At 37.2% G+C, this 12,691-nt stretch overlaps 1 protein-coding gene across 2 annotated transcripts in view; it reads right to left on the reverse strand.

Annotated features, from left to right (window-relative positions):
• Urod (uroporphyrinogen decarboxylase) overlaps positions 1-12,691 on the reverse strand; it is a 62,118-nt gene that overhangs the window by 24,691 nt on the left and 24,736 nt on the right. The window contains exons 4-5 of one of the 2 annotated variants that reach the window (XM_081744421.1): positions 11,909-12,070; positions 1,178-1,339 (exon numbers count right to left, since the gene is read on the reverse strand). In XM_081744421.1, coding sequence (XP_081600547.1) covers positions 1,178-1,339; positions 11,909-12,070 — 324 coding nt within the window. The remainder of the gene's footprint in view (positions 1-1,177; positions 1,340-11,908; positions 12,071-12,691) is intronic. The other variant, XM_081744422.1, reaches the window with a different exon arrangement.

Here is a 12,691-nt window from a genome sequence, read left to right on the forward strand (position 1 = left end):
TTCTGACATTACCACTGTGGTCAGGAGATCCGGACCTTTCCAACGCCAGCACTTGCGTCCACCAACTCCGTGTATAACACAATTTCCCTATCGTAGGAGAATTTTAATGGAATTTTCTCCATGCTCTTTAAGAAGTTAAAAATACGTATGTACCAGTTTTTTGTATGTAAGTAAAGCTGTCATTAGCGCATAAGACGAATTTACAAACATAGCTGTATAACAGTGTGTTTACATTATGATTTATTTTCAACGAACATAAAAAGTTTCTTACTGAATTCTCTGTCTGTGTGTCTGTCAGTTTATTATTTGCGATGTTTTCATGCAACTTTTTTTTTTTTTTTCAATTTTGAACCCTGCATTCGATAGAGCATCAAAAACTATCTAAGAAAGTGATTAAATTTTTCGGTTCACTCTCACCGTTCCTGAGATATTGGCCAAAAAATAGCCGATTTCCAGAGATTTAAGGAGCCATACCTAGGAAATCGTAAGTCATAGAGAGATCATATTAGTGTTGATCAATATCTAAAAGGATAATGAATATTTTCGTACCAAATGGTAACCGGTGCCCACTGTCCAACTGGCCACTGGTTTGGCCAACGGATAGTTGGCCAGTGGCCATCAATTAATATCGGTACGAAAATGTTTAACATTCTATTAGGGATTGATTAACATCAATACCATCTCTCTATGACTTACCGTTCTCGTGATATTGGCCAAAAGATAGTTCTAACTTCGGGAGATTTAAGGAACCAAATCTCGGGTACCGTAAGTCACACAGACATCATATTGGTGTTGATCAATTCCTAAAAGGATGATGAACATTTTGGTACCAAATAGTAATTGGTGGCCACTGATTAACTGCCTACTGGCTAACTGGCCACCGTTCCTCAGATATTGGCCAAAAGAGTTCGAATTTCTAGTAACTTAAGGGAACTGTAAGTCATAGAGAGATGATATTTTGCTAATTTTTGCGAGAAAGAGAAGAAGGTGCGTATAAAAGGATTTACTTTTTTCCTCTAGGAACAATGACAGTTATCCTTCCCGCTCCATCTCTCCATTCTTTTTAAGTTCGTTCTGGCAATGCTTGTGAACAATTTAGGTACTGGTTCACTTTTTTACTTATAAACAACAGAAAAAAAAAACGGGGAAAAAATTCAGACTTGAATAACTTATTTACTTGTGCTCCTGCCACAACTTGTTCCACCAAGTAATCGATGATTGTGCTCTGAAGAATATTTAGTAGCCTACGACTGCTGTCTGGATGTCGGTAAAGCCATGCTTTCGCTTTTGATAAGGTCTTCGAGCCCCCACCTTCGATCATGTACGCCATCAATGTCCACTGTTCAAGATACAAAAAACACTTTATTAATACACAGCTAAAACTAATACACTTACAGACATTTACCTTCATCAGCTATAAAAATACACTCGTACATTCGCGTTCAAAAGTTGACGAAACTTCCTTTTGCTAACTTCAAGTGTAGTGTTCAACCTAAATCAAGCAATTTTACGGACGGTACAACGGCTCAATGGCACCATAGCGCTCATCTTTAGATCCAAGGTTTGACCCGAGTCCATGTCAGTTTGTAGTGGATAATATCGTATACGTGCTCTTTCTCAAGATTTTCCCAGATATTCATGCCACCAATTACTTAATAATCATTCATTTTTCATTAATAACATCCATCTTCTTACAACGATACGTGTATTTTTACTTGTATTTTTATATTTTGTATTTCAACATCTTTGGACAGGATGTGCTTTCATTTGATGGATAAGCTATTAAAGAAAAGGAAGAAGAAATATATAGAAAAAGGATATAGAAACGTAATTGCTTAGCTGTTAATATACGTAGCTGTTTTTGTATTAATATAGAGATTCGTTGTCATAGCAACAAAAAATATCAATAAGATATAATTCCATAACCATCTTGTAAAAAGCTATACGCATGATCTTTGAGGTGTGTATTTATTTTAATAATTAAGTGCCATAATAAAAAAGAAAAAATAGTAATGCAATAAGAAGTGTTTTATGGAGGTTTTAGTAGCCTTAGTTGTTATATAGATTTATTTGAACTGAGGGTTTGTTTGTTTCAATTTCGTCGTTATATAAATTTTTGGTGGTTTGCCGCCAGGAACCTTAGGAGATTCGTATGAACCTTAGTCGACAATTTCCTAAACAGTAAACTTAAAGTGTGCAGATTGGCTATAAGGCTACATAGTAATTTTGTTAAAAGAAGTATCAAAACGGAGTATACTTTGTTAAGGAGTGGCACAATTTTTTTAAGAAATATTAAAATGAGTCGTCCTGACATTGGAAATCCAACATAATCAAATGGTAACAGAAAAATTAACTTTTCTGACCTAGCTGATCTCATTAAACAATTAAAGCAAGATTTTGGTGATCGAATGGATCAACAAACGGAACGATTCCATCGGATCCGCTCCTCCCATCCCCCCCCCCAAAAAAAAATATTCGTAACTCAACATCCATTTATACACTTTCTCAATAAAATTATCCTTGTTTAACAAGAAAATGATTGATGTAGCACGAAAATTTGATCTTACACTTTATCTGTACTCTTTCTCTTATAAAAACAATTTAGTTCTATCATTTTTTTTTTCTGAAAATATGGGTGGAAGTATTTTCCAATTACTTATCTTTTCGGGTGCAGAATAATATCCGTTCAATACTACACAGACGTAGTGGTTTGTAGTATTGGACGTGCCCCCTCCCCCCAATGCTTGGACCACCCCCAACAAAAATTACTGGATGGGCGCATGTTGTACAGTCACTAGCAGAAGGACGTAGGTAGCTATACAATTTCTTTTGTTGGTAATTTCGAGAAAGAAACAAATAATTGATCGCACAACTTCGTAGGTTAAGAGGGTATGGTGTTCTGAACGGTACAGCAAACTGCACTCACTTCAAACCAAACCGAACCACTTGGCGCAACAGTTTTATTTTGTGAGCCTAAGCCTGCTCCAGCGCCATCTGTTAGCAACTGGCTGAACTACGTCAAGCCTAGCGGCAAGCACGTGGTCAGCGAGTTGCGTCGCCCTGTCTCCAACATAGTGGCTGCCAGGTCTTGTTTTCACTTGACTCCCCATTTTGCATCACGACGCTGGGTAGACGCCGAAAATTGGAAAGCACCGGCCGGGAATCGAACTCGGGACAACGCGGACATGACTCTAACGCTCTAACCATTAGATTACTGTGTCCTCATCGCACTCACTTCAACGTTACTGAAAAAAAAAAAAAAAAAAAAAACACATGCCATTGAGCACTTTTCCTAGTAACTTTACAAGATAATCTTCCTACTTCTCCAGTCGAATGTACAGGATATTATTTCGAAGCAGCCAAAACTAAATTTTGTTATAAAACAAAATAAAATTGTTTGATATTTTTGCATAAGCGTTCGAAAGGCAAGATTATTTACTTTCCACAAAACACCAAGATCTCGTCATTAAGCACTTTGGTTTACCAAAAACCACTTTATGCATTTACTCTCTGTCTGTCCGTGTGTCCATTCGGGAGACGCAAAATATATTTCTCTCTTTCTTTCTTGCAATTTAACGTTCCACGATTATGCCTTTAAGGCTAAATAAAGGAGATAAATGTTAAGGCAGGAGAATGATGGTGAAAGAATATGGTGGAATGAAAATGTGGGAGGAAACGGGAGTTCCCAGATAAACATACACAATGTTGTCCACCACAAACTTACTTAGCCGGGGATGGAACTAGGGTCCCCACGCACCAGAGGTAAGTTTTCTACCATTGAGCCATCATGAACTCCAGGCATCTTCTAAACGAACAATGTAATTAAACGCATGAATTAATTATTTCATTAAAAAATAAAGGCTGTGATATAGCTGTTTTATAGCCTACTAGCAGCGTTCACCCCGCTTCGCTGCGGTCACCCCGGAACGCAATAAACTTTGTTACTTAGATAATTTTTACTTTTTCGCTTTCAAGTGATATGATAAAAACCATAGAAGATTGCAGTAAATGTTAACATTATATCGCCTGTCATTTATGTTAACCCGCCCCGCTTCGCTGCGGTCACCCCGGAACGCAATAAACTTTGTTACTTAGATAATTTTTACTTTTTCGCTTTCAAGTGATATGATAAAAACCATAGTAGATTGCAGTAAATGTTAACATTATATCGCCTGTCATTTATGTTAACCCGCCGAGTGACACGGTCATGCGGGTTGCATATAAATACGTTTATTTTTACCTATGATGAACTAACAAAGGATTTGTACGTTATGGACACTTGAATGGTCAATTATCTCAAGACACTGGTAATTAAAAATTAAAGTGATATGATAAAAACCATCTAGGGTCCAAATCCTAATAACCCCCCAAAAATGAAAGAAATTGGTTCAGCCGTATTAGCGTGATGAGGGAACAAAGGATTTGTGCGTTCTCTTTTATATATAAGATAAGCATTTATGACATTTTCTTGATGATATTTTAAGTGAATCATTTCATTAACAACATAAATGGGTGTACGCACGCAGAAGAAACTAACACAGTGCAAGGAGGAACAGAGAAGTTCATCACTGGAACCATGGCTCAATTAATTAATTAATTGGTAAAAATGTGCTCTAATTACTAAGTAGCTACTAATATTCACTACAGGGCGTACCAGGGCCGGATTAAGGGAGGGGCTTAGAGGGGATATAGCGCCGGGCCTCCAGGTTGACAAGGGCCTCCACTCTGATCAAAATGTGAACTGGCTATCTAAAAAGAATCATGAAGATACGATCATTATCATAAAATAAAATATGACCAAAAATATGAAACATATTCCCTTAACTTTCCTACTGTACTTTCACAGAAATGTATTACGTGAAATCAGCAGGGGCCACAGATTTTTTTTTTCTACCCTCGTGCCTCCAGATGGGTTAATCCAGCCCTGGCACGTACGACTACTATACCTTCGATCAGTGACGGCGACTGGACGTTAAAAGACATGATCTGAATATCTGCATATCAACGTTAGTTTTTCTGGTTGTTTCTAGCACTTTGTTTGACGAACGGTTACATAACTAATAGTATACTAGCTTTTTCAGTTAAAATACCATATATCGTATTTCATATTTTATTAAGTAAACTGACAAGAGCAAAGCAAGTAGGTGCTACCCCTTTGTACTCTTAAACAACCAAAAGTGCAAGAAGAAATTTGATTCCTTGAACAAGAACATCTTAAAATTCTGTCTGGAAAATTGTGTGATCAGATTATGTAATAACAAATCTGCAAAACAAATAAACAGAAAGGAATCACAGTAATGAATAATGAGGCTTGTTTTGTAGAAGTTATGTTTGAAACTAGAGATTAATGAACAACTTATATTTTTAATTCCACACATGCCATTATATGTACGTTATTACTTTTAAAAAATGAAAGACAGTAAATACTAGAAGCATATGCTACGCAGTGGCGGCTTTAGCGGGTAAGCCGGGTGGGCACGGGTCTACACAAAAATTTGAAAAATATATAAACGCTAAAAGATACAATAAAGAGTAAATATATTTTCCATTATTTACATTAACGGTGGATAACTATTTAACAAATAACATCAACCAATTGTGTAAAATTAATTTTCCACTGTCATTAAGCAATCAAATATGTAAATGTATCCATAAGCGAGGGAGCGGGCCTATCCAAGATTAAAATCCTAAAGCCGCCCCTGATGCTACGACATTTAAAGAAATACGCAATTGCAATACTAATTGGTTTGAACTGCAATTAAAATGCAATTTCTGTAGCTTTCTTAACTCCACGGGAAGACAAATAACCAATACGTACTCACGCAACGGGAAATATATGGCACCACTTTTTCTAAGAACCAGTAATACATAGGCTACAAAAACGTTACATTTCCAAATGAAACTACATACATGAAGAGGTCACTTCAAAAAACGTGATAGGGGCCGACAACGAGGGGACACAAGTGTTGGCTGCTGTTGTGAAAGGCCCAAAACGTAGTTCTAGTCGTGTGTCATCCATAACAGAAATCAGTCAGTGATCAATGCTTCGGGTGATGCATTTAAACAAGTGGCACCCATTCAAGCTGGAACTCCAGCAGCGGTTAACAGAGGATGATCCAGATAGGCGAGTGCAGTTTGCCGAATTGGCCATAGAAAGGTGTGAGGGGGATCCCATGTTCCCACAACGTGTTCTTTTCAGTGATGAGGCATTATTTTTCGTCCACGGAGAGGTCAATAAACATCACAGATACTGGAGTGACACAAATCCAGATTGGTGCCAAGACAGCAAAGAGGTGGGTGGGAAAAGTGATGGTGTGGTGTGGAATCTGGTGGACGCGCATTATTGGTCCGTACTTCATCCACAGCACCCTGACTGGTGAGAAATATTGTGATCTGCTCGAGGATGATGTGTTCCCTGCTCTCTTGAATGAGAACGGTGATTTCCCAACCTTTTTTTCCAACGCCACTTCATTATGCGTTATGTTCATGCCAATGGCTCGATAGACAATTTCCGGGACATTGAATAGGGCGACGGGGACCGATAGAGTGGCCACCACGATCCTCATATTTTATGCCGCTAGATCCTCTGGGGCCATCTGAAGAACCTGGTTTATCAAAAACTCATCCGTCATATCTACCATCTGATGCAGCGAATTCTGCAATGTTGTGAAACCGTCAACCCGGACATGGTGTTGCGAGTCCATGCGGATTGGCGGAGGCGCCTTGCAGTGTATCCTGCTCAAGAAGGAAAGCACATAGGCCACATGCTGTAATGCCAAATTTTCACCCTTTGTGACGCAATAACTTCTTAACCAATAACGGTAGGTGAAAATGGACTGCACCACTGTTTCCCTGAGATCAAGCTTGTATCAAAGATACCCCGCATGCCCCCTTCCCATTTAAAAATTCAAAATTGGATCCAAGATGGGGGCTTCGAAGATGTCCGCCATGGCAACCGCCGTACAATATGGCCCATTATCCACCCGAACAACATATACTATGAACCAAGTGTGAACACCAAGCCGTTCGTGTGCTACAGGAGTGTTAACCGACTTATGCCTCATCCTGCATTTGAATACTACATTTATAAATCATGTTTAGATCGAATTATTTAAAGGTCACATTGACAGTGTTAAAGCAAATGGTTAAATCCCAGCATGAATTGCTTGGTTGTTGTCAAATACAAGAACTCAATTCTCGAACAGTAGTGAACACCTGTTCCATTTAGTTAGTTACCACAGTTTTATTATAAAAAACTAGTCTTGTCTTTGTCACAAACAAATTCCTCGTCATTGAAGGTGGAAACAAGCTTTTATTTTTTTAACAGATGTAGAAGAAAAATCAAGAAATAAAGATAAAAGAGCTAGTTGCACTAGAATAGCAAACTGATACATTGAGATTGAACCTCGATATTGAATTCTACAAAAAGGATTACCATCTTTCCTTCGCAGGTGTGTTTCCTTTATCTTTCACTAGCATAATAGATTAATATTTAAAGAAAGAGAAAGAAAAGAGAACAAGATTGTGTTTGTAATATTTACTACTCTATTTCAAATTTCGGTACCTGAAGATTAAGTCCGATGTGTTATAGTAGAACCTAACGGAAAACATCTTATATATTTGAAAAAATGAAATGAAATCTTTAAGTTTAACGTCCCACGATTATGCCGGTTAGGCTAAAGGAGACGGTGATAATGAGAAATGAGTGAAATGGTGGAATGAAGAAAGTGGGAGGAAACGGAAGAACTCCGAGAAACCCCACGAGCACGGTGTTTGTCCACCACAAAGTCCACACGGCGCGAGCTGGGATCGAACTAGGGACCCCAAGCACCGGAGGTGAACGCTCTACCACTGAGCCACCGCGCCCCCTCTTATATATTTGAATCATTGGACTGAGACTACTCATTCTGTAAGTGAATCTAGTTTAACTAAGTTCCTTTTACGGTTGAGAATGCATGGGCTTTTAGAGAAAAGTGTGTGGCACAGTACATAAATGCGTGGAGGGGAAAAGAGAAACATTATGAAACTTTCATATAAAATGAAATATAATAGCAGAAGAGGAAATAACTTTGTAATACCTATTTGTTTTCTCACTACACATGTGAGCAACAGGTTAGGTTTGCTTTTTGTTTAGTTTAATGGTTTTAAGAAACACTGGTTGAGTGTTATGCCTCAAAAACGCAATACGCGTAAATCATAGACAACCTTATAATCAGTGCTTTTTCTGGCCGGTACGTAGTACCGGCACCTTTTTGGATAAAAAGATTCAATATATTTCAGGCAAAAATTTTCTTATAGGCCTTATCTGGAGAACTATACAGTGTAGCCAAACCAAAACTACCACTTAACTCAGTATGATGTGCTTATTTTACAAAAAATTCGAAAACTCGATTTAGGGTCTTCAAAAATTCCAATATATTTGATTCAATCAAAAATTTTCTTGTACGCCTTATATCTCGAGAACTACATATAGTGCAGCTAAACCCAAACTATTACTTAACTCAGTATGATGTGGTTATTCTGTAAAACAATACGAAAACTAGATTTAAAGGCAGTATCAAAAATTTTGAGGTCTCTGATCCAAAAACTAATTATTGGCCAAGATCAAAATCTTTTGAACCATTTTTTTTTTTTTTTTGATCATTCTTAAATTTTTGTTCTGAAGTTTATCACGCGATTTTACGACTGAATATCAAGACTGGAACAACCGTATATAGAGTGCCCACATAAAAACTTCCTGGATTCGAAAGGATGTGATTCCTGAAGTACTAATTTGTTCAAACGTTCACACTAGTTTCATAAACTCATGAAGTTTTTAGTGATGTTGATTGGAATTAGATACACTCGATGTGCGCGCCATTTGTTACGCTGGAAACATCCAGATGGTGATCCGTTCATTTCCACCGAATAAGCAATATTTTATGTTAGTTTATCAAACTCGTTCTTAAGTTTTTCACATCATTCTATATATCTAATGAAATACTTACCAGAAAGTAGTAAAAACATAACTACGCTATAAAGTTACGTTTCCCATAGTGAATTCTTATTGTAATATGTACGACATCCTATAATAATTGCATTAACCCTAGAAAGACCAAGGGGGTCAATTTTACCCGCGAGTTATCTTTTATTTAATTTCTATGGGTTAATATGTATTCAGGATTCTCTGTTTTATTGTTTTTGTTCCTTTTGATGAAAGGTTTATTTTTGCTTCTTTTCAACAAATATACTGCATTTTTTTTTGTGTGTAAAAAACAATACATGCTGTACAGGCCGATTTGATCCCCACTTGGTCATAGGTGCTACCCATCTTTATTTTCTCCAAAATTCCTTTTTTTTTTTTTTTTTTCAAATCTAAAACACGAATTACTTTTCTAAAAATGTTAATTTTCTCCTTTATATAAGCATTTAGGCTTTCATAGAACTTGTCGAGTGTTAGTTATAAAACTGGTTTTCTGCATAGTATTAGTATAAGAAATTTAGTATAATATATAAGCAGTTTTAAGCATGTATTTAGACCGCTCTTTTAAAAAAAAAAAAAATAAATAAAAAGCATAATTCTCTATCGTTCGGATTTTCGTGATCTCGTGTTTCCGAGTGAACATGTGAACTGTTACACTTCAGTGCACATAAACTCAAAATGACCTTAACCCTTGGTGGATTACTGGAATAGACAACCCAATAGTGTTGTGATTGTGTTATGGTGAAATGCAATCATGAAGAATTGGATTCCAGGGTTCTTGCCCACTCATTAAGTACCATCAGTGGACATTCGCGTCGCACACCATATATAACGATATCGTTATATGTACTTTTTAACCAACCCTCATATTTCCAATGCCAATTCTTGGAACTAACGCCTAGCCAGTCGATATTCGCAGAAGAGCGAAACAATGGAATTTTTCTACCCAGAAGGTGCCTCTTTCCTCAAGACATTTCAGCACCTCTCGCCCGACTGTATTTGGGAAGGTATTTGTTCGTTCTCTCACTCACACCCACGCAAATTATTACTTGACCATTCCTTATCGGAAGCGAGGAACGAACTCATACACTCATAAAGTATACTCTATTATGTGGAAAGAATATATACTATGTGAACTTAAAAAACCTAAGCAAAGTGCAATTGTCCACGTTTTCAGTTAATTGTTTGGGAAAGATCAGAACTGTACCTATATCATATGTGAAAGTACTGGTTAAATGGGAGCAGAAGCACATGAACCCTCAGCGGAAACATCTAGTCTATTTCTGAAAGGTATTTTATGCTACAATTTACTACACTGGGGGCCATCGAACATTCTCTTGGGCAATAAATAAAATTATTGCATTTTTACACTTACTACTCGCATCTCTAAGAATGCTTTTAGATATAAAAGTTTTAATGGAAACAAATTAATGCTCCTTGTATGATGAGCCTGTGGCGATGTCCTGTAATCCTCCTCTATTTGAGATAAAATAATGTAATAGGGAAACAACGGCCTACACGGAGATAATTTATCTTTCATGCTGGTCTCTGCACCCACCAACTACACAGAATTCAGACCCCCGTCGTGTCTTGTAGTAAATATTAATGATACTGTCTTTTATAACCTTGGCTTGCATAATGACTCAATATACAAAAGCATGAACTCAAAAATAATGCCCAGATGAAAGTTTAAAAAACAACATTCAGTTTTAAATTTGGGAGGGTTGCCTACAGGTTGGGGATCAGGGGACTGTACCCCTGAAATAGTCCCTGAGCGGAGGCCAATTTTACCGATTGTTCCTCAGTTATTTCAGGCATATCAGAATGGTATTTTCAAGGATAAGGATTAGGAATTATATTTCTGGACTTTCAGCATCTATGGCCATGTTAACCCCTCACGTATGAGGGATAACGTTTTTCGGCGATTACACTATCTGATGAAAGGGAAGGAAGGAATCGGATTGGGACAGGGAATGTCAGGTACGTTCCTGGCATTTGCCTGGTGTGACTGAGGAAAACCTAAGAAAATCTCATTCAGGATGGCTGGCCTGAAATAGCTTTTCATACTTTTTCGACCGAGTGGCCCCACCGGGAATCGAACCCGAGACTCACATGCAGTTGAGTTCGTTCCTTTAGTCTCTACCTTAACTTAGATTTTGCGGGAAATGTTATTTTGGCAACACTGTAATTTCTATGGATGGCAACATTGAAAATTCTTCAGGTTTCATATCAGGACCTTGGAAGAGAAAGTGCGAATCCTGAAATCAGGGTGTTGGGAAATCAAGTTGAAAGTTTTGCAAGTTCCTAAAAATATCAAGGGAGAATCTTTGTTTATCTAGAAACTGTGAGAATACTAAGGGTGAACAAGAGCAAAACGCGGCATCTATGTGTTGTCCAGACTATCTGATGCGAGGAAAAAAAAAAATCGATTTTTCGAGTTCGCCCTTTCTCTTCCAAGGTCCTGATATTTTCTGTTGTAGAATAACATTATCTATGATTGTGGTAAGTTCCATTTCATTATCTCATTTCACTTATGAAAAACAAGCAAAAGAAAAATTGTAAATTTTGTATTCTATTTAGTGTCACGCTCCCAAGTCTATTTCCGCATCATTTTCTATCGTTAGTTCTCAGTGCAAAATACCCTCATATCTTAAAGATTATTAGTCATATTATTCCCAGTTTATTTTGTGTAAATTTCGAGCACAAGTACCATACATACATTGTCTTTTACAATTTCTAAACTTAAAATTTTGTAGTTTACGGTTTGAAAAATACAGTGCCCAAGATTATTCATTCATACATCATTCAGATATACTAGCCACCTTGCGCTGCAATACTAGAACTCTACATCCCAACACAATTAATTTTCAAAAAGCATTTTTTAGATTTAAAAAAAAAAGTTTGAGAATCCTCATAAATGTAATGAGTGCAGTGCAAAGTACTTACAGGAGCACCTGAAAAGCCAAGCAGTGGGACTTTACCCTGTAGCTTTGTTCTCGTTAATGTAATTGCATCAAAAACATAACCCAGTCTTGCCCTCACATCTACAGGAAACTGAAGTTTATCTACATCTTCTGGTTGAACAATCGGATTTGGAAGAACAGGACCCTGAAAATAAAAAAACAAATAGATTACAGATTTTCTAAAGACAAATATATATAGAATAATGTCAAAATACAAAAAAGAATACAAACTACACAGAATCAAAATGCAAGAACCAATTTACACCGTTTTTTGCGGCACGTGAATAGAAATTCTCTTCTGTTCTCGGATGTCTTGCGCCGGAGTAGCTATATAGTAGCCATATAGGCACTTGTTATTCAGGATAGCCTGTGAGAGTAACTGAACTTGTAACCTCCCAATTACGACTACTATTCCCAGTGCTTCTATTGAAACAAATCAATCGATTGTAGTTCAAGAATTCCAATAACCAGAACAAAAATTTCATCAGATAAAGCAAATTTATCTGAAGGAAGCAATAATCGCTGCTAAAACTGTAAAACTGAGTTAGGTAAAACTGAAATTCAAGACTTATCTTTTCAACGTTCGTAAGCTAATAAAACAAACATGTCAATTTTGTATTTTAAGTAAAAGATCTCTTAGTCTCACCTTAGGACAGGAAATATTGTCATTCACTAGCATCATGGCGGACACGATACTACAAACAGATGCCATGTCTTGTAGTTTGTACAATTCATTACTGAGGCCGCAGCGGCTCAGTGGTAGAGC

Source organism: Thermobia domestica, chromosome 17 (genome assembly GCF_964235325.1).
Source record: "Thermobia domestica chromosome 17, izTheDome1.hap1.1, whole genome shotgun sequence".
NCBI lineage: Eukaryota > Metazoa > Arthropoda > Insecta > Zygentoma > Lepismatidae > Thermobia > Thermobia domestica.